Genomic DNA, 22913 nt, shown 5'->3' with positions numbered 1-22913 from the left:
ATTGATGGAGAAGAGAACCTTCGTGCTAAGGCTTTGGAATTGTGAAAACTGATTTTCTAGAATAAAGTGTCATATTTATACTGATTGCTGTCGGGGAGGATTGACGAAGCACTTGACGGTCCGTCGAGTTGCTTTGACAGTTCGAGTCTGATTTTGACGGTGCATCATTGACAGACCATCGACACGTCGATGGTCTGTCGATTAGACCACACTGTCAGTAGTATGAGAAAATCCAGAGAGTTTGCAAAATGAGGTTCCTGGGGACGGTGCATTTTGACGAGCCGTCGATCAATCGACCGTCCGTCCCTCTGGCCGTCGAGTGCCACCTGTAGAATTGAGTCTGGTTTTTTGACTTAAACTCACCCTTTTTGCTTCCGGGATCCTTGAGTCATAGACGCGGTTTAATTTAAAAATACGAGATATTATACATTTTCAATTGTTGGATGACATATTGGAGTCAATTCCCTTCAAAATATGGAATGTTTAATAGGACAACCATGTCCCCGTGCCAGTCCTGAAATATTTTCTCAGGCCAAGCAAAAGAGAAAAGGGATTACGCCAAAAGCCACCCCCGAAAAACATCACTTCGCATTAGTTAACACCCAATAATAAACAATAAACAATTCAACAGCCTACAAAGAGAAGAAAAAAGAAAAAAACTTCAAAATCAAAATGCTCCCATTTTGTTGTAATGTCAATGGGAGCATAATATATTCAGCTCTTTCTTAGTTAAATGTGATGTTTTGTTAACGATGTTATCAATTAGGTATTGTTTGGATGCCAGCAATATATCTTATCCTTCTCCTTCGATCTGTAAGTTTGCATTTTTTACTCTTTATGATTTAACCCTTTTCAAGATTCTTGCCACTTTTAACCCTTTTCAATTCTTGTTTTTTCACTTTTAACCAGTATAAGTTATTTGAACTCTTTAAAGGCTTTTTGCTTCAATTTTTCCTAGGTTTGGAAAAAGTTGAGATCTTTGAATAATGGGTGTCCTTAAAATCTAGCTAGGGTTTGTTGGTGTTTGGTTTTCAAGAAAATTTTGGAACTTTTATTCAGATTTTACTGTTAAAGTTGTTTCTTGTTACTGAACTTATGTTCAACTTTGTGTTTTAGGATTTTTTTTTTCTTGAAATTTCTGGCTTTCTTGTGATTCTACAATCCTCTGTTATCTGGGACAAATAGCATAAAGCATCTTATGGGTATTTTGTACTTTTCAGTTAATCAACACCCAAGTTGGTCCACATTTGAAATTGTATTTTTCTGAACTATGTATGTATGTGTTGTCAACTTGTTGAATAGTGTTTTTAACTTGCTATGTACTTTTTGTTATTGACTTCAAAATTTATTATTTTCTTTGTTTTTTTATTCAGGTTGGGTTGAATATTATTTGTAGCAGTTGAGTATTGCAAGATTTTTAAGTTCTCCATTGTATTAATGGCGGACTCTACGTCTTTAGATGTGATACTGGAATTTCTGCGAAAGAACAAATTTACAGGGACGGAGGCTGCTTTGCGTGGTGAGCTGAATAAATGTTCTGACCTGAATGGTGTGGTCGAGAAGCTTACTTTAGAGGATAAAGAGCTGAGTAGATCATTAGAAGCAAATGGCGGGAAATCAACTATGGAGAATCTCGGTATGACCTATCGAAATGGTGGGGAGGTTTTCAAGGAGACAAGTTCGAGGAGCAGCGGTGAAACTTCAAAGGAGCTTATCGTTAAGGAGATAGAGTGCGGGATTGGGAGAAATGGCTCCGAATGCAACTTGAAAAATGTTGCATATGTCGGGAAGAAGAAGGAACATAACAACAATGCCGAGGATACCATGATTGATATGTACTCGTGGAACTACGATCCCAGTAATGGTTCTCTTTTGTCGTATCAGAACAATGGTGGAACTAGTGCTGCCAAGGACTTTTCAGGCTTGGTGCATAGTGGGAAGTTAAGGTTAAATTCGTCTGAGGTCTTTGATAGTGGTAAGGCTAACGCAAAATCTGGGGAAGATGTCAGCTTTTCCGGTGAAAATAGAATGTCGTGGCCTGGAAGTACGAGCAAAGACAATGTGGAACCAAAGCATGGAAGGAGTCAAAATAGTGAACTCAGAGAGGCTAATCACCAAATTAAACTAAATGGGGCGTCCAAAGATGTAATTATTAGGTCAAAAAGTGATGAATCGACTAAACTTTCATCCGAGCCTTGGAAAGATTGCTCAGCCAAAACTGTTTTCCCATTCCCCAAAGGAGATATTTTCACAAGTTATGATCACAACATTGCTACTGGTGGTAACAAAGTAGGTAAAAGGACAACAGAGGGTAATGCTGTTAGGAATTCGATTAAAGAGCAAGTGGATGAGGTGGGAAGAGCTTTGTATCTGGGGAAGACACCAGAAAGTGAACCAAAAGATTTCAGCAGCTTAGGCTTTTCCCTTATATCTGAGAGCCAGAAAGAAGAACTACATCTACCCAGGTTGCCACCTGTTAGAATCAAGTCAGAAGAGAAGTCCTTCAATAATATTCATTGGGAGGAAAAGTTTGAACGAGATGGACCTGGCTCAAAGATTACAAATGGTGACAATACATATGTCATAGGTTCATTTCTAGATGTTCCCATTGGACAAGAACTTACCAATTCAGGTTTGCTTGTCTAATCACTAATTTTATCTTTGTCGTTTTTAGACAATATTTAGCCCGTTCCTTGGACATACACAAATTGCTAAATGGCTCCGAATCTCACAAATATAATGAAGTGATACAAAATGAGGCCCTGAAAGCGTTGTTCGGATTAGGAAAGAAAAGAAAGATGCAATTTAGAGGGAATAAAACATTCTTCCAAGTCATCAACCTTTTATATTTTTGTTTAGTACTGACTACCTATGTATTCTAGGAGTGTCTATTAAATTAAGGACTATTAAAGATACTTACCTAGGTTGCTTAATCATTGTCCTATTGTAGTACTGTTTCCTGCGGCTGGTGTGAGGGTAGAATTTTGGCGATTGGCTTATCTTGCCCTAGATTGATGGTAGATGGATGATTTGTATTGGTAATAAGCTGCTTGTCATGTGGGGCATCCTAAATCTTGTTTTTGATTGTCCTTATAAAAAGGAAATAAAGTATCTTGTTTGTGATTGTTCCACTGTGTTTTGAACCGTGCATAGCTCCAGGATTTCTCAGTTATCAAGAAAAAATCTTGTCTGTGATTGTCGTCCTATAAAGAAAATAGGAAGGGCCTCTTGAATGTAAGATACTCGGTAGACTTTTGAGACAACACAAACTTAGCTTTCCGGTCTTCTACAATTGTGGGTTCTGAGGTAGCTTTCTAATTTTTTTGACCTGATGATGTTGTCTACTTATCCTTGTCTTATGTTTTTGAACTTATCTATGTCAATTTGATTGATGTCTTGTAGAATAATCATCATTGTTCAACTGATCATCAGGTGGAAAAAGGATTGGTGGAGGCAGTTGGTTGTCTGTGAGTCAAGGCATTGCTGAGGACACTTCTGAGCTTGTTTCTGGTTTTGCAACTATTGGTGATGGATTGAGTGGATGCGTTGACTTTCCCAATGAATATTGGGATTCCGATGAATACGATGATGACGACGATGTTGGTTATACGAGACAACCTATCGAAGATGAGTCCTGGTTTTTAGCTCATGAAATTGATTACCCTAGTGATAATGAAAAGGGAACAGTACACGGAAGTGTTCCAGATCCTCAAAGAGGGGAAAACAAAGAAGATGATGAACAATCTTTCGCAGAGGAAAATTCCTACTTATCGGGTGAGAGGTATTTCCAATCAAAGAATCTTGACCCAGTTGGGCCTTCAGATGATCCTGTAGTGCTTTGTGAAACTGAAATGTATAGGAGAACTAACATGATTGCCCAATACGACAGACAGTTGATGGATGAAGATGAACTGAATTTGATGTGTGTAGAACCTGTTTGGCAGGGATTTGTTACTCAAACAAGTGAACTTGCCATGTTAGGGGATGATAGGGCCTTGAATGAGCGTGAAAGGCCCCGATTGGATGATATTTACGTGGACGGTGATCAGCACGGTTCAGTTAGGTCAATTGGTGTGGGTATTAACAGCGATACTGCTGATATCAGTAGTGAAGTCCACGAAAGTTTGGTTGGACGGAGCGGTCAGGGAGATATAGGGTACTTCCATGATCATGATGCCAGTATTGGTGGGGCCAGACACATACCCCCTGATTCAGATAAGCCTTATTCTGAGATAAGAAACAGAGATGAGAAAATAGCTAAGCAGATATCTGACAAGTTTGTCTCGGGTACTGATAAAGGAGGATCTGTACAAACAAATCACTTACATGGAGGATTCTCATTTGCCCTTCCCAGAGATGGGCAGTTGATTCAAACAAGCTCGAGTAAATCTTTATGGTCGAGCAAGGGCAATGCTATTATCACCGATGAAGCTCATGACAGTCTGGTTGCAAATGATGACCTGCTTGGTTCTTTGAGGCGCAAAAGCAATGAGTCATCACCTATCAAGAGCTCAAGAGATGAAAGCAACAAAATTGCTGTAGGATCAGTAAATTCTAGCCCTTCATCTCTTTCAAATTATGGTTATGTAGAAGGGGAGCATGTGAAGAATGAAGAGGGCACCCAAATAGCCAGTGCAAGAGAGGAAGGTTTGGGGCAGTCATTGGAGGAGGATGAGGAAGCAATTGCCGTTCAGGAACAAGTAAAGCAGATCATGGCGCAGGAAGAGGAATTTGAAACTTTCGAACTTAAGATTGTGCATCGGAAAAACAGGCATGTTCAATCTCCTGTTGCTTCTTTTGGATTAGACTGGACATAATGCCTGTTATTTGATTTTAATACTAGTGGTTTGAAATTGTTCCAGACTGAAGGAAACTGCTTCATATATGCAGTTACAGTCTTCATCTTTGATACTCCTTATGTTGGTTTTCTTAAGTGAGGCACTGACCAAGAATAGATTTAAACTGTGATAAGGGAGGTTGTTTGCTGAACGCGTTAGAAACATGTACTCTATTAGGGATGGGAAGATATAGTTTGTCAATGAAAAGCTCTTCCACTGCTCTCAGGGGTCTTGTCATTAACAAATCTTGAGCTCTATATAGAGACAGAGAACTTTTTAGCATGCTTTGCCAACATAGTAATGTTAAGCAGTCATCACTGAAACCAGTGGAACCGAAGTCTCCCTAAGAGTAAATGCTGGCATGAGATCTGTGATTGGCTTTTTTTTTTTTTTCCCAGGGATAGAGGGAGGCTGATCATGCTGGGTGAAGTCAGCCTATGCACCCTGAACCATCAAAATTTGCCTAAAAGTGACATTTGCCCTTTAAATTGTTGCAATCCTTGTTGGACCTCATTTTTAGCTGAAATTTTATGTTGAAGATATGGGGAAAAAGTTTAAAATATCATAAAACTCTTGTTGGACCTCATTTATGCTGAAAAAAAGTTGCAAAGCAGATTTTGTATGTTTTTATTTAGATAAATATTCAGTTTTCATTATCTAGGGATCATGACAAAATTATATCTAATGGTCTTATATTCCTCTGGATATGAAAGGATATATTAATGACGTCAGAGGGAGCTTATGTTTTGAGAATTTCAGCATTAAATTCAGCATACATGCTCATAACTAAGGGGTCATTTGTTTGATGATTTGGAATAATTAATTTCAGCATAAAATCCCACATAAGATAATATAGTGTTTCGTGGCCGTATACAGAAAAAAAAATCACTGCATAAATAGTGCAATGTTTGGTTATCGGTATTAAATAATACCTATATTAAGGTATGCGGGTATCTGTGTCTTATTATATGCGGGATAGAATGTGGAATAAGGACGTGATTCTTCCCATCTATCCAAGCCTTGATGGACAGAGTTACCCAATACCTGAGCTGGTGGGAGGTAACAGGTACCCTGTGGAATTAGTCGAGGTGCGTGCAAGCTGGTCTGGACACCACATCTAAAGATAAAAAGAATGTGACATAGGAACACGTATATTAGCAACGCGAGTCTTGTAAATATCTACATATATGTATTGCCTTTGCAAAATATACCTGGAAAGTTTCTCCAGCTTAAGTAAGAAGCTTTCTTTTCACAGTTGTCTCTTCATGCATCCTATCATCTTCTGAATTTTCCCTTATAAAATGAACATGTTTTGAATTTTCTTGACCTCAAATAGTTTTTACTTTTCAGGCTTTGAGGGATTTTTTGGGCGTTTAATGAAGTTTTTTTTTTTTTTTTTTTTTTTTTTTTTTTTTTTTCCCCTTAAATCAGAACTGGGTTTGAGGAGGACAAAAGTTTCCAGGTTGTTTTAAATTCAGTTATAGCTGGGCGATATCAAGTAACTGAGTATCTCGGATCTGCTGCATTCAGCAAAGCAGTACAAGCACATGATCTTCATACAGGCATGGATGTCTGTGTTAAGATTATAAAGAACAACAAAGATTTTTTTGATCAGAGTCTTGATGAGATAAAGCTTCTCAAATTTGTTAACAAACATGATCCGGCCGACAAGTACCACCTACTTCGGTTGTATGATTATTTTTATTACCGAGTAAGTGAAATTTTTGTAGTTTTACAAATTCTTGTATATCTTACTGTTTTATGCTAGTAGAAATTTTTTTGCTGCAAAATCTTTTGTGCAACTCTTGTATGGGAGTGTTGCTTTGTTAAATGGATTTTTTGTTTTCATAAATTATAAAGAGATGCTCTGTGCCTCTATCAACCTCAAAAGTGCTGCTTTGGAAAGCTAGCTCCATAAATATTGAATCCCCATTTGGTTTTACATCGACGAAATGTCTTAGCAAAGTAGAGAAATCTCCTACCAGGATAGTCTGCAAAATTAATCATGATAGTGCACAGTTTTCCTCTTCTCCCCCACCTTGTTCTTTGTGCATTTGTGGATGTTGAGGAGGGCAACTTTAAGTTCATAATTTTCTCAGCAGACTAAAATGGTGTTACCCAGATCATCTTATTGTCCCCTAACTTGAAAAAACTAGATTGCTCTGAACCATGAGAATATACTTAAGACAGTGTGTAAATCTCAACCCCGATACAGTCTGATTGCTCAAGAGAGGCGAGCATGTCTAAGCATCTAGCTGATTTTGTGAGTTTTTATCAATAAATTGATAAAGACTTGACTAAGTGAAAAGCTTGTGCAGTACACTTGATGCTAATTGATATTTGTGGCCAAACTTACTATGACATAGTTTGAAACAATATTTTCCGTAATCAAATATGAAGAAAGAAGAAATATTGAAGTTCACTTGATGTGCCTCTTGAGCTTATGCAATACTATTGTATACTTCACATTTAGGTATTATTCTTAATGTAAGCTAAAGAAGCTCTTGGTCACGAAATTTTGGCACTGATCTTATAACTGTTTTCAGGAGCATTTGTTAATTGTATGTGAACTACTGAAGGCCAATCTGTATGAATTCCAAAAATTCAACAGAGAATCTGGTGGAGAAGTTTACTTTACCATGCCAAGACTGCAGGTTTGTTGGATCAAAATATTTATTGATATTTGATGCTAATGATATCTCCTGTGATGAACTTCATATAAATCTGTTGTGCAGTCGATCACTATTCAGTGTTTAGAGGCTCTTCAGTTCTTGCATGGCCTTGGGCTCATACATTGTGATTTGAAGCCCGAAAACATACTGGTGAAAAGCTACAGTAGATGTGAGGTGAAGGTAATTGATCTGGGTAGCAGTTGTTTTGAAACAGATCATCTTTGTTCTTACGTCCAGTCAAGATCCTACCGCGCACCAGAAGTTATTTTGGGGCTTCCTTATGATAAAAAGATAGATATCTGGTCTCTTGGCTGCATCTTGGCAGAACTTTGCACGGGCAATGTAAGTTTTTTCTTTACGCACTCTACATATTGATTATTATCTCTATATATTTATTGTCAACATGATTTTATATTGGGGTCTGTAGTCCATTATGCCTTGTATTCTGGTAGTTCTTGAAGTGCTTATTCCCCTTTTCATTTTTTATCCCCTTCTCCTGGATTGATGAATTTGACAAAAGCAACACATCAGCATGATCTCGCTACTTAGTCCTGTACTCCTGTCCTATGTTAGCAATCAGAAGAAATCAATATCCGACTTGTAAGAAGAATTGTTGCTCCTGATGAGTAATCTTTAGTGTTTTACTTTATCAGCTTTATAGTGCTGCATGTACTGTAGATTTTGGGTGTGATACTGTTTTTCCAACAACAGCATACCCAGTGTAATCGAGGCCTGGGGAGGGCGGTGTATACGCAGACCTTATCCTTATTGCTTTTGCTGCTGAGAGAAAATCTCCATAAGAACTAAGACATTGTGAAGATTCAAGAACTTTATTTCTATTATCATTCGTGAAATAAGAGCTATAACTTAAACCATATCTTATTAGCTTGACCTTTGCTTTGTCAACGGGATTTTCTTTTTGCGATAAGGTAAAATTTTGTCAACTGGATATTAGTTGCTCAAGAACGATTCAGCTTTGAGAGAAGTATCAAGAGCATACAGTTACCAGTTTTTTTAAAAAAAGGTATCAAGAGTACAATTATAACAATACACGTGTTAGCAACTGTTTATGACTGTTAATGCAAATTTGTGTTGTCTAATTAAGGGGAAATACTGATGCTTGAATGAAATATAAAGTTTCCTAATGCGTAACTTGACTCCATCAAATGACATTAGGCATGCCACTGTCAGAAATTTGCTTTATCCAAGTTTGCTTACAATGAAATTTGTATTATTTGATGGTCATTTTTAAACTATTGACCAACTTTAGTTTGATGTTCTGTTTTGAATCTAGGTACTAGTGGGATTTTATAGGTATTTTGCCATGTTTGCAGGTCCTTTTCCAGAATGACTCTCCTGCCACATTACTTGCTAGGGTAATTGGTCTCACAGGTCCGATTGACCAAGAGATGCTCGTCAAAGGAAGAGACACTTACAAACATTTCACCAAAAATCACATGCTATATGAACGAAATCAGGTAAAGTATCCTCTCTTTTTCCACTCTATTTTTCAGTTTTTTGTTTCCTTTCTTTTTTGGGGTGGTCACCCGTTTTCTCATGTCTCATCGTGAAGAGATCAATACGTCTAGTGGCGTATTAAGAGCAATGTTTTCATGTATCAACCACTTGATTTATTTGGAGGTTATTTAAAATGGATCCATCCTTTACCTTATTGTACCTATGTCCAATGGGTATGATATGGCATGGATGTTCCATATAGATACTTCAAATTGGCTAAATTTAGCAAGAATCGCGTTCACATACCGGAGACTTGCATCCTTATAGGATATGTACCTCTTTCCGAGTCCATGTACATAGTCTTGAGGACAGCATATATTAATCTGTGAAAGGTTCTTTGGTTTTGGCAGTTCTTTATCTACATAATATTTCCTTGAGTTGAACACTTGGAACTTCAACTGTGATTTAGAGTCTGCAACCCTAGTAAACATGGTTGCTGGAGACCCTTCAGATTCTTTGTTTTCCATATGAGTTAGTTAATTAATTGGATGCAACTTTAGCCAAAAAAAAAATGAAACTGGATGCAATACACATGTCAACAATAATTGGGTGCAAGATTTAAATTCTCCCATTTTAGATAGGTCCACTTCTTTGTTTCCCTTCAGTACATTGCTTCAAGCATGGATCTCTGCTACTAGCTTGTGGATAATACGTCCCACTTCTTTTCTTTTATAGGAAACGAACAGATTGGAATACTTAATACCCAAAAAGACATCCTTAAGGCATCGATTACCAATGGGAGATCAAGGTTTCATTGATTTTGTGGCTCATCTTTTAGAAGTTAACCCAGAGAAGCGGCCTTCTGCCTTAGAGGCTCTAAAGCACCCATGGCTATCGTATCCATATGAGCCAATATCATCGTGAATTACGTGAGATTTCTTTAGCAACTCAGCCTACTGTAGTTTTTCTATGACTTCAATTTGGATTCTCCAGCGATGACATATGAAGAAAGTCGTCCAAGTTGGATTGCATTTCCAGTTAACGCAAATTGAGCGTTATGTAACACTAGCATGTTCTTGCTCGTCTTTGTTTGGTTGCAGCAAATGCGTTCTGTTTGTACATGATGTCTGCTAATTCTTTTTAGGTATTTAGTGATAGGTTGTGATATAGCCGTTTATCCAATTTTGGGTGGCTTTTGCTCAGTTGCTGCACTGCAATGTATCAGAATGAATCAAAACACAGACAATTCGTGAAAGTACAGTACAAAATGTCACTTGTTGATATGTTGTTCTGAGTTTCCTCTTGTTTGCGCGGAGTATAACAGTCACTGTAAACTTTTCTGAAAAGTTGACTATATATAGAGTTCCAACTTAAGAGAAATAGGCGTGATATCAGTGCTTTTATTTTTTTTATTTTTTTGCTTAAAGATATCAGTGCTAATTTTAAACAAAAGTCATCCAAAACTTTACAGCGTTCTCCGGAAAAAGAGGTATGGGATACAACTCGTTATTGCAAACCGGTCTGCAAATCACATTTGCAAAACAATATTCTGGTTGCGTTACATGAAAATTATAATGTTGATACACCCAACTATTGACATAAATTCACCTCTTCCTCAAATAAGGCTTTTTATGTTACTGACTATCGTGAAGCTGTTAGAAAATAAAAATAATGGTGTAAACAAAATACTTGTCAATTAGAATGCGGAAGCAGCTCCCTTGGTTTTCCCTAACAAAACGTCCTTGGCTTCATTAATCTTGGAAGCAAGATAATGGCTGCCACCAGCGTCTGGATGATTTGCTATCATAACTCTCCTGTGAGCCTCCTTGATCTTCTGCAGGACAGCACTTTCCCTGGAAGAAAAGAAACCATATATAGAACATGAAGCAATTACTTTAATTGATTGATAGATGTAGCTCGCATTGATCGCAAGCTCAGAAACAAAAGTGTGCCAGAAGCACCAATTTGCTGCCTATAGGAAGAATCAATAGTTTACACTTTACAGCAAGAATTCAAGAAAGTCCTGAAGACTGTCTGTTGTCAATACAACAACACCACCACATACCCATGTAATCCCACCTAATGGTGAATGGGTAATAAAATGAACGACCATCAAGGACTTGAGCAAAGTGACCATAAGTTCTACTAATTAACTTGATCCCACTAGCAATGTACAGTATGTATTTGGAAGTTACAACCTTTCCTGAACATAACCAGAAACAAGTTAGCCATCTAAATAGACATTTTTTCTTTGATCCGTCGAATTTATTATCAGGTTGTGTATGTAGGAGTTTCAGGTTCTGTATTATATGCAAGCTAAATCACGATATACCTCAACCCCAACCCAAAAATAGAGCAAAAAGAAATATACTTTGGCATGACCAAAAAAAAGAATATAAACAGGGTAAGATCATCAGACCTGACTCCGAGAATCAATGCTGCTTCTCGCCTTGTCATAGCCCGTTCAAAACCACCAGGATAAAACCTCCGAACTCGAGGTGCTGCTTTGAATGTTTGCCATGCTTGTATCAAGTATCTAGCTGCCAAAGCAGCAGCTCCAATGCTAGTTCCCACAACTACGGGAGATGCCTGAAAAGAGAGCATGAAGCTTGGTAAGTATACATAAAAGATCAACCGAGTAGAACTCAAAAAGGAATATGTTTAACAAGAATAAGAAAGAAAAGTCCAGATCCTGCTGTTTTTACTGCAATTGACATAGATCCTTGCATAGCAAAATAATCTCTTTTCTTGCTAAATTATAGAGTATATTATGTATAGCACCATAGTTCTTGCGGTATTCATTGACATACTTCCCCCGTCTCAAATTAACTGTCCTGAATCTCTTTTACACGCCCCTTAAAAAATATTAATTAGGATTGTTAACTATAACTACTAAGGGTGAAATGAAAAAAAAAAATTGTCTTGAACTTCTAAAATGACAAATAGAAATCACGACATATAATTTGAGACGGAAGGAGTAATATCTAGCGAAACAGGTATATATACAATCCCAAAAACATTTGAGCAACAATAATTGAAGTGGAAAATAAAATATGTTTTGAGGTTCAATTATACAATTAAAAGTATATGCTTGAGAAAGAAAGCAAAGATAATAAGGAAGACTTGGCTGTCATCAAATGCAAATTTAACTTTTTTCTCTGAATTTCAAGTTTCAAGCAAAAACAAGAAAAAGAAATACTAAGAACTATATGACATCTTCATCTGCCAAGCCTGCAGTACTGATTTCAATGCATATAAAAGCTTTCACGAAATTCTATAACTAAAAATAAAAATTCATTTTTTTTTACCCCGCCAAAAACGATGAATTACGAAAAAGAACAACATGATGCTATATCAAACAAAACGACATTCTTAAGCAAAGTGAATCAAATAGATGATTACCATGAGAAAACTCGTGAAACTTCAACTATAATCAGGTTCAAAATTTCCAATAAACCCGAAACTCCGTGTGCTGTATATACGAACGGTATCTGAACAGCTTACAAATTTGACTCATCAAATTGGCAATCAATTCGCTATGTGAAAGTGGATGTTGGAACCCCCAGGGACTTTATAATTATATATAGTTTGCCCCTGGAAAGGTGGCTTGGGCATCAAGAAATTTTAGTTCCAGAGGATTCCAGTTGATGCGACCGGTTCGCCCTATTTTAGCCGGTCCAATATGTAATTCTTATGGGGGGGGGGGGGGGGGGGGGGAATAGAATCTCAAGAGTCATTCGGTTTGAAATAGAATAAAAAGGAATTAGAACAAATAAATTTAAACGAGAGTATTTTCTTTTCTATTAACATCCAAATATCATACTACTGGTTACCTGAGGCCCGGACCCAAACTCAAGATATAAAACTGATAGTAATATTTTAATTAAAAAAGTATAATTTATTACATGTTTTTTTACTTCAGTGGCACGTTAAACATGTATTGTTGATAAGTTTTCATTATTATTAATGTTCTTTAGTTAACTAATTAGATAATTTTTTTAAAACAAAAAATATTTACGAGGAAGGAAGTTTGGTAGAAAACTTATCAAATACCAAAGGGATACAAATGACTCGACATTTTGTAAAGTAACATTTTTTAAATCATGTAAAATAATACAAGCGACTCGACATTTTGCAAAGTAACATTTTTGAAAAATATTGACACTTTTATGAATTTGTGAGCATATAACTTTTGTATTTATAGATAGAAATAGTGTTTTTTTTTAATTTATTAAGTTTTAATTTCACTCATAATATTTCATGTAACAAGAGTTTATGCTAGCTAAATGTGGTGTGATTTAAGCTTAGTTTTAGGATGAAATTCATTAAATGAACGTCAAGAATCAATTTACTTCTTCATATATAGTTCTAACCTAAAAATAGTAATGCTAAGTTAATATTGCGATTTATAGTACATTTTGTATTTTTAATGTCTAAATTTTATTCAAAATATTATGTTCGTCTAATTCAATTTAGATTCATAATTTAGTCAAATTGACTATGGGGAAATAAAAAGTGTCACATAAATTAAAACGAGGGCAAGAGTAAATAGCGAGCTAATAAATGCTCCAGTTGAAAACGACAATATGGCTCCATGATTGCCTAAATTTTACTAATATGTATGATACAAATAATGTAAAGGGTAATTTAATAATTCTTTCTGTCTATATTATATGGTATTTTTAGCTTGTGCTAAAAAGTAGAAGCGTTTCACTAAATTACCTTAGTGAAATAGTAGAAACTTAATATAATTTTTTGATTATGTAAAAATTTACTTATCTAAATAATGATAAATTTAGTAAAACAATTAGTAATACCTCCTCAATTATATAAAAAAATTATTCAAATTAAATCTAAAATCTAAAATCTAAAATACCATATAATATGAACCAAAGGAAGTAAAGAGCAAGAAAAGATTCACAAAAAGTTATTACAATTCAATATACACCAATTACATGGGGCCATATAAAAATTTACTTAAGATAAAGAATGAGTCTAAAAAATGAGATTAGGCAAGAAAAAAACAAAACAAAGCCACATGTAGCAATACCATAAGATTAAAATTTTTGTGAGGACTACAAAAGATTGCATCCTGGGCTCACATAAAAATTTACTTAAGATAAATAATTGAGTCCAAAAAGTGAGATTAGGCAAGGAAAAGACAAAACAAAGGCACTTGTAGCAACACCATAGGATAAAAAAAATTGTGAGGACTACAAAAGCACATCATTCCCTCTTATATGTAGTAGTAATGTAGGTGTTTGGATAATAATTTTTAACGGTTAAAAAAAATTGAAGTTTAAGTTGGAAAAGATTTGGAAGGGCATAATACATTATAGACACTTTTAACTTGATCTCAATTAGCAACTAAGGTATAATATATAAATAGATTCTTAATTTTGTTTCAGCTAGCAAGGATGTCCTCTAACTTTAGGTATGCACAGGTAGGCACCTCATGTATAAAATTGAACGCGTAAACATAAATGCTGACGTGGTGCTGTGACTCATAAATTTTGGAGGTATCTAGGCGATCATTTGTAAGTTGGAGTGGTCAACTGACAAAATGAAGATAAATTGAGGTGTTTATCTGTGCACACCCAAAGTTGGAGGGCGTACTTGCAAGCTGATGTTAAGTTTGAGGCCTATTTATGTACTATGCCAGCAACTAAACACCCCCAATTTTGAAAATGTACATCTAAACACCTAAATTTGGTTTAAGTTGGCACTATAAATATATATTTTTTTCTTCGATGTGCATTCTAGATGTACATTTTCAAAGTTGGTGTTTGTGGGACCAACTTAAATCAAGTTAAGGTGTCTAGATGTACATTTTTAAATGAGTTTAGTTGCCTAACTTAGATGCCTATCTATGTATTCTCAAGTGTTTGGATAATAAAAACTTTGAAAAGTTTGGAGTGGAAATTACTATTTCACTTTTTATAGGAATATTTCATAGTCACCTATTTATATTTCAAGTACCGACTTTCAGTATAAACAAGTACTAATGGCTAAATTAACAATTGCAAATTCTAAAGTTTAGTATTTGAAATGAAATATTGAAATACTGAAGTTCAAACTAATATTAATTGCTGCAATAAATATTCACACATTATTTTCCATCTGTGAATGCAAAAGATTCTATTGAAAAAGGAATCTTAATTTATCCAGTTGAGGTAAAATGCAAAATATAACAAAAAACTATTACCACATACTTTATCGTTCACGTTGCATGGTTGATGATTATGATGTGTTACTATTAACTACATACTGGAAGACGATTCAAAAATGATTTCCAAAGTAAAACACCTTCTACTAAACACTACTTTATTTTCTGGAAATAAAGACACAATGGATCTCCGAAAATATCAAAAGTAGATTTAAAGAAAGGGAAATTATTCCCTAAAACACTCTATGAAAATGTAATCCAATCGTACATTCTTTTTGAAAATCTAATCACTACTAGAAATAAAGCTTATAGTTAATACTCCTATTATCATGGGTCAATTTTCATAGTCCTTCCCAAAATTTCAAATCATAACACCAAATTTTCATTATGGTTTATAATATTAGTTCCTCTTTTTTCTTATTTTAGTTTCTTTATAACAATAAATATTAAAAAGTTATAAATAAATTATCATAAGCTCTAAAAAAATTGCATTGTGTTAGGCATAGCACGAGGGAACATTTGATTCATAATTGGTGGGCTCTCAAGTCTGAATTTCCCTTCACATGATGTTTTCTTTTCAGTGGCTCGATAGAATGTACCACTTAGCTAGCACATTGAACATTGTACTCAGCCGTGTAATATACACCAATGATTAATGACCAAGATATTGTATTTTATTTTGATAGTACTAATATTTAATTCAAAATTTACTACTCCCTTGAAATTAGAACAAGAGACAATAAAATATTCAACGGCGATCGGATCGGAATTGTCGTTCCGTTATTCACATTCGCCGGCGGTCCGATCTCCGAGCAGTTAAAAATGATAACCATTCCATACTTGACAGCCTTGACCACCTATTTTAGCTATGGCTTGCTATTTGCCTTTGGTCAGTTTCGTGATTTCTTCAGAAAAATCTTCGATTGGTGCAAATCCAGTAATCTTCAGGTACCCTTGTCTTCCTCCTATCTCTATAACGTGTGTTATTATTTAGTCCCTCCCTGCGTTCATGTCACGTTTTCCTTTTCAAGAGTCAAACTATTAACTTTGACCAATATTTTAAAATGCACTCCCTCCGTCTCTCCGTCTCGTAATAAGTGTCACCTTAGCCCAAAAAATTCAATGTTACCTTAGGAAATCAAAGACATAAATTAGCTAGCTTTTTCCAATTTTATCCTTAGACAACAATGTAACATCTAAATGATGATTGAAAAAGCTACATAGTAATTTGATATTGTTAGACTCTCAATGTCAAAAGGTTTACTTCTTGTGCATGCTCTAATCAAAAGGTAAAAGTAATTTGGTAAACTTTACATTGCATTATTGATTTCTTAATATGCGTGTTTTTGGCTAATGTGACACTTATTATGGGACGCAAGAAGTATTTTTGTCTATCACATCATCAATCAATATGAGAAGAAGAATTGCAACTTATACATTTTTCATATAAATTTCGAATATCTAAATTTTAATTTTAAAATATTGAATTAATCTAATTAAATTTCACTCCGAAGATTAGTCAAATTGTCAAAGTGACAAGTAAAAGTGAGTAGCATGCGTCTCTGCGTGGCATTTCTACTGAGCTCTTATGGTTATTTACGTGTTTTCTTTTGCTATCATTTTTTTGAACGAGTTGAAATTTTTTAACTTCTTTAACTGTTTTAATGGCAGGGATATGCACCTATCTGCTTAGGACTTGAAGATTTCTATATCCGTAGGTTGTATCTTCGCATTCAGGTAATCACCATACAACATTCACAACACTTACTTGCCTAATTGTGATGGTTTATGCTTGAATTAGTATAATTGATTTACCCCCTTCGTTTCAATTTGTTTGTCTAGTTTCGACTTGACGCGGAGTTTAAGAAACGAAACAAGACTTTTGAGTCTTGTGGTCTTAAACTATAGAATGTATCCTTTAATCTTGTGCACTTAAACGTGCCAGGTGAAAAGTTGGAATTAAAGAGTTGCCAAAAAAGGAAAGAGGCATTATTTTTTAAACATACTGAAAAGGAAAGTAATACAAACAAATTGAAATGGAGGGATTAGCTGTTTTATGCTAAATGAGCATCTACATTTCGTTCATATTTTTTGCACCGTTTTATTATAGGATTGTTTTGGAAGGCCAATATGCAGTCCTCCTGATGCTTGGTTTGACGTGGTGGAGCGTGTGTCCAGTGATAATAACAAGACACTAAAGTTAGTATACATAATTTGTTTCGGTTAATCTTTTTCTTTAACTTTCTGAAAATACTTTTCTCCATTTCGTGGTTCTTTGATTGCTCTTTTTAATACTGTAAAGTTACTACACCTTGACTGGTGATGTATGAATATTTCTCTGTTCGACAATGTAAGATATATGGTTAGTAGTATGTGTTTTGAAAGGTTTTTTTTTAGTGCTCTATCCACTTAAATTCTTTTTATGCAGGCGGACCACGAAAATTTCAAGGTGCCTGAACTTGGGGTCATATAATTACCTTGGTTTTGCTGCTTCTGATGAGTATTGTACCCCACGTGTCATTGAGTCTTTGAAAAGATTCTCCGCGAGCACATGCAGTACCCGTGTTGATGGAGGTAGGCATGATCTCATTCAATTTTGTACTATGCGTCTTTACTGCATAAGTAAACATTGTTTGCGAAAATTGTCTTGCCAGGCACCACAAAGCTACATAGTGAATTGGAAGAGTGTGTGGCTGATTTTGTTGGAAAACCAGCTGCTATTGTTTTTGGTATGGGTTATGTAACAAATTCAGCCATTCTTCCTGTCTTGATTGGAAAGGTATAGAGTTATAAAAAGTTATATTCTTGTTTTACAATTGTTATTTTAGTTGGCTTTGTAATTACGGTCATTTGCAGGGTGGTTTGATCATCAGTGATTCTCTGAACCACAACTCTATTGTAAATGGTGCTCGAGGTTCTGGAGCCACCATTCGTGTTTTTCAACATAATAGTAAGTATTCATGAGGTGTCTTTTTCCTTTGAGCAATAATGTTCAAACAATGAGGTGCCCTATGTCATGTCCGTGCTTTAAATTGCCGTAATTTCTTTAGCACCGTCCCACTTGGAGAAAGTTTTGAGAGAACATATTGCTGAGGGACAACCCAGAACACACAGGCCATGGAAGAAGATAATCGTTGTGGTCGAGGGCATATACAGTATGGAAGGGGAGCTTTGCCTACTTCCAGAGATTGTTGCCATATGCAAGAAGTACAAGGTAATATAGTGGTTGATGTCTTTTCCTGGAACTTCTTCTTGCTGACATGTCAATAATCTTTCAACTTCCTGCCAAGCTCGTTCTTATAATCAGAGAAACTAGTTTATATGTATCTGCTTTCTGAGGCTCAGCTTTGCTGATTTGCAGCGTCTTCATCTACTATCTAATTCTTGCAGGCATATGTGTATCTGGATGAGGCTCATAGCATTGGAGCAGTTGGAAGAACTGGAAGGGGAGTCTGTGAGCTCTTAGGAGTTGACACTGCAGATGTAGATATTATGATGGGAACTTTTACTAAGTCATTTGGATCATGTGGGGGTTATATCGCAGGATCAAAGGTATGATTTTCATTATTTCACAAAAAATGCTACTAGGCTAGATTTTTCATTGGTTGAGTTATAAACTTTGCCACCATTAGTTAGTTGAATTAGACAGATAAATATGATTTGATTAATAGACCATATTGTTTTTAAGTTGGACTGCATCATGAACTTGAAGGCCATTCGGGCAGTGCTACACATATGCCCCATTAGTTCTATTTGCAAACCATTGACACTTCTTTTCGACACATTTCATGCTTTTGAAGACTCAACAAGGCAACTTTGAGATACTTATCTGTGCAGTGGATGTAGAAGTGATATAGCCATCAGCCTTTTGTTTTCTTCCTCGATGACCTTTGATCTTTACTTCGTTGTATTTTCCTTTCTGCTTACTCTCGGAATCAGAGCATGTGTTATTTCTAGCTGAATTGATATTGATCACATAGCTTGCCAATTGTCCCTTACTTCACATGTTAAAGTATAGATCCACTTTGATGCATATTCTTTGTTAGAAAACTGTGCGGTATAAAAAGCCCATGCACATGTAATTACAACTTCATTAGTTTCGGAAGTTAAAGACCTCCAGTAGTCATCTGAATTAATTAGACTCTTGTAGAAGAACCATTCCTGGCTAACTTGGGATTTGCATCAAACTTCATATTTCTCAAATATTATCTGATTGTATCTGGCCCTTCCCCGGACCCCGCGCATAGCGGGAGCTTAGTGCACCGGGCTGCCCTTTTTTTATCTGATTGTATCTGCTTAATGCTATCAAATGCTGCCTCATTTACTAACATTTCAATGCTTGCTTCAACCATAGTAAAAACTAAAGTATAATTGTGCATTGGTAGCCTTAGTTGGTTGCTTGATTGATTAACATTGGTAACTGTCATCACATTTCGTATTGCCTTTTTCTAGATACTCCCTTTTTACTTCTTTTTTTCTTTTTTCTTTCTTAAGCTAGTATGCTCAATCTGCATGAAGATTTCGTTAGACATAAGCAGGTCAAACCCTGTCCAAAAACCTTAGCAACCCAGTAAACCAGGGTATTGGCATGAGAATGAAATCCAGCTGATAAATAAACCATGCTTGTGCGAAATTATGTGTACTGCAGGCCTGCAGCCAATTTCTGTCTGATCTTCCAGTATAACTGAGTTGATCGACTTTATCTAGATGCTTTTTTTCATGGTTTCTGCTAGTGAACCGCCTGGATGTTGATTCTTTTACTTTTCTTTTCCACTTCAATAGGATGTGTGTTCACGGAGCTTTTCTTGTGATAAATTTATGATGCTATCCATAAGAGGTGGCTTTGACATTTAATACAAAAATATAGGAACTTATCGAATATCTGAAGTACACTTGCCCAGCTCATCTCTATGCCACATCAGTATCACCTCCAGCTGCCCAACAAACAATTTCGTCTATCAAGGTTATACTCGGTGAAGATGGTTCTAGTAGAGGTCAGAAATTTTATCCTATTAAATGCAACTCTACTTCTCATTATATTCTTAATGCAACTCGACATTGGGTATAATGATAGTCTACTGATCATTAGAGCAACTCTGGTTCTTATAGGGGCTCAGAAGCTATCACAGATACGTGAAAATAGCAACTTTTTCCGCTCTGAATTGCAGAAGATGGGCTTTGAGGTTCTGGGGGACAATGATTCCCCTGTCATGCCCATTATGCTCTATAATCCAGCAAAAATACCTGCTTTCTCACGGGAGTGTCTCAAACGAAATGTAATTTTCCTATTATTGTTTCAGCTTCGTCCAGACTAGGTCATTCTCCAATAAATGCTTATTCCTAATTTTTACCCTTTCCTCTTGTAATAATATTTAATTTTTCCCCTTTCCTCTTGTAATAATATTTACTTCATATTGTACTAATGTAGGTGGCGGTAGTGACGGTTGCTTTTCCAGCTACTCCTTTACTTTTGGCCAGAGCACGGATTTGCATTTCTGCTGCGCATTCAAGGGATGATCTTATTAAAGCACTCGAGGTTAGCTTGTACTTGCATTTGTTTTATCATTTCAACTAATGCGTATGTTTAGTTGTGTCCTACTGTCATTATACGAGCAACAATCTGGCACCAGAGATGTTGCTCATTGAGGGATTAATCTATTGCATGCCCGTACAAAATATTTATCACCTTCACATAGTTCTTCAATAAAAATGGTTTTTATCCAAGAGAGAGGTGTAGGGCCCTTTAATCACGCTTTGAAGGAGGGAAGTAGTGGAATAGGGTAGGTAAATATGGTTGTTCCTTCGGGGACATCTGCATAGACAAACTTTGAACTTAAAGGGATCACCTTCTAGTACTGATGAATAGTTATTTCCCTATGTATGCTCATAAAAAGAGCTGTAAGAGCTTCATCACAAAACAAAAAGAAAAGGAGCTGCAAGAGATGAGATATCTTGTTTATCAGCCTTTCTGGTTTACTCCTTTGGCAGCTGGGTGGTGGAACTAAGATGATATCGACTGGATTAGCACTGTAATATACCTTGTACCCCTCCATCTTCCAGCAGAAAAGGTACAAAAAAAATAAAAAAGAAGATTTAAACAGATTACTTACGTATTTAAGGTGTCATATGAATCCTGAATGAAGACGATTTCAGATTTCAATTAGTAATTCAGCTTATGTAAATTAACACCTATCTGAAAAGAAAGGCAGTGTGGCCGTTACTAGTGATTGTTACTTAGCTACTCTTGTTTTTGTCAGGTTATCAGCGAAGTTGGTGATCTAGTGGGCATAAAATACTTTCCTGCCGAGCCCAACAACGAGCTGGTGGAAGAAAACAGAGTCAAGCTGGAATGAGTAAGTTTTTCTTTTCTCAATTTACTTCTCCAAAGGAGGTTTAGATTGATGAAAGCATTAAGATGAGAAGCGTGAAACTTTTTAACTTTTGTACAGCAGAGTTGTTAAATACTACATGGGTTAAGTCTTATCATGAATTTACCTCAATGTAAGCATTCTCTAATGGTGCACCAAAGAGAAATGATGCAGAGTGCCAACTTGTGGATATTTTGTTCTCTCAAACAAAAATAGAAAAGTGATAAGAAAAAGCAAATCTTCAATATTGACTCAAGAATTGTTGAAGAAAATTTCCATGTAAGGTGGAGAAGAAGGAACTACACGGTAGTGATAAAACTGTAACAGAAAGGGCGAGAAGAGCAAGATTGTCCCTCTGTTTTCGCTGTACAAAAGCTTGAATGTCAATCTGAATGATCTTTGAGTCATAATTCAGCTTGCTAGCATTTTTCTTTGGCAACTTGTTGGTCGAACTGTTAAAGGATGGAAGTCCAGCTAATATGAAAGGTTGTAATGCTTGTATTGACAGTTTTTGAAGGTTTTAGTTCTTTGCTGTTAATAATTTGGACATTTTTTATTAGGGACAACTACGTATATATATATCTTAAAGAGAAATATTTACGAAACGTGACGGTAGTTTTATATTTACAAAACATAACATTACAAACCCTATACAAAACATGCTTTTAAAAAAAAAAATTATTATTTAAAAAAATGTTTTTTTATTTTTATTTTTTTTTTCGCTCAAAATTTTATGTATGAAATGTGTATATCTCGCTCAAGGCTTAAAAAGTTCGCTCAAAATTTAGTGTATGAAAACGGTATGAAAAATGTACGAAATGTATATATCTCATTCAAGGCTTTAAAAATCCGCTCAAAATTGTGTGTATGAAAATAATATGAAATTTGTATCTCGCTCAAGTCTTAAAATTTCACTCACATTTTTGTGTATAGAGTTCATGTTAGATTTCTGTAAAATTAATACAACTACAACAACATTGTATACAACTTTGATACAACATTGAAGACTTAAAATAATCGCTCAAATTTTTGTGTATGAAATGTGTATATCTTACTTAAGGCTTAAAAAGTTCGCTTAAATTTTATGTATGAAGAATGTATAAAGTGTGTATATCTCGATCAAGGTTTAAACATTACATTCAAAATTTTATGTATGAGAATGGTATGAAATGTGTATATCTCGCTCAAGACTTAAAATTTCATTTACATTTTTTGTATATAATGTTCATATTAGGTTTCTGGAAAATTAATACAACTACAACAACATTGTAACAATTTTCATACAATATTCAAGGCTAGTTTTCGCTTACAATTTTGTGTATGAAAATTATACTAAAAATTTCGCTCATACATACACATTTCATATAACTTTCATACACAAAAAATTGATGTAATTTTTTAAACCTTTGAG

General features: G+C 35.5%; 3 protein-coding genes across 6 annotated transcripts; 2 read left to right on the top strand and 1 right to left on the bottom strand.

Moving 5' to 3' along the window:
• Positions 1–479: 479 nt before the first annotated feature.
• Positions 480–10262, top strand: LOC132602273 (uncharacterized). 2 transcript variants are annotated; one of them, XM_060315206.1, is made up of 8 exons: positions 480–766; positions 1374–2632; positions 3433–4771; positions 6270–6549; positions 7385–7492; positions 7574–7852; positions 8845–8988; positions 9704–10262. In XM_060315206.1, exons 2-8 carry the CDS (start codon positions 1438–1440, stop codon positions 9890–9892), a joined length of 3534 nt encoding a protein of 1177 aa, XP_060171189.1. In that variant the 5' UTR covers positions 480–766; positions 1374–1437; the 3' UTR covers positions 9893–10262. The 2 variants fall into 2 exon arrangements, with proteins under 2 accessions (XP_060171189.1, XP_060171188.1); XM_060315205.1 differs by having other exon boundaries at positions 480–813.
• Positions 10263–10460: 198 nt separating this feature from the next.
• LOC132602293 (mitochondrial import inner membrane translocase subunit TIM14-3-like) lies at positions 10461–12641 on the bottom strand. Its single transcript, XM_060315213.1, has 3 exons — positions 12371–12641; positions 11388–11557; positions 10461–10821 (listed from the first exon to the last, which is right to left on the bottom strand). Exons 1-3 carry the CDS (start codon positions 12371–12373, stop codon positions 10665–10667), a joined length of 330 nt encoding a protein of 109 aa, XP_060171196.1. The 5' UTR covers positions 12374–12641; the 3' UTR covers positions 10461–10664.
• Positions 12642–15669: 3028 nt separating this feature from the next.
• Positions 15670–22043, top strand: LOC132602251 (long chain base biosynthesis protein 2a-like). 3 transcript variants are annotated; one of them, XM_060315199.1, is made up of 13 exons: positions 15674–16082; positions 16806–16871; positions 17245–17333; positions 17563–17708; positions 17789–17913; positions 17991–18084; positions 18185–18348; positions 18525–18686; positions 20002–20128; positions 20244–20410; positions 20563–20670; positions 21392–21487; positions 21584–22043. In XM_060315199.1, exons 1-12 carry the CDS (start codon positions 15957–15959, stop codon positions 21485–21487), a joined length of 1470 nt encoding a protein of 489 aa, XP_060171182.1. In that variant the 5' UTR covers positions 15674–15956; the 3' UTR covers positions 21584–22043. The 3 variants fall into 3 exon arrangements, 2 of the variants coding, with proteins under 2 accessions (XP_060171182.1, XP_060171179.1); XM_060315196.1 differs by having other exon boundaries at positions 15675–16082; positions 21587–22043; XR_009567698.1 differs by lacking the exon at positions 21584–22043 and having other exon boundaries at positions 15670–16082; positions 20244–20449; positions 21392–21407.
• Positions 22044–22913: the final 870 nt, after the last annotated feature.

Source organism: Lycium barbarum, chromosome 1 (assembly GCF_019175385.1).
Source record: "Lycium barbarum isolate Lr01 chromosome 1, ASM1917538v2, whole genome shotgun sequence".
In the NCBI taxonomy this organism is placed as follows: Eukaryota; Viridiplantae; Streptophyta; class Magnoliopsida; order Solanales; family Solanaceae; genus Lycium; species Lycium barbarum.
Note: the sequence above shows the minus strand (reverse complement) of the source record. Positions and strands in the feature narration are given on the sequence as shown.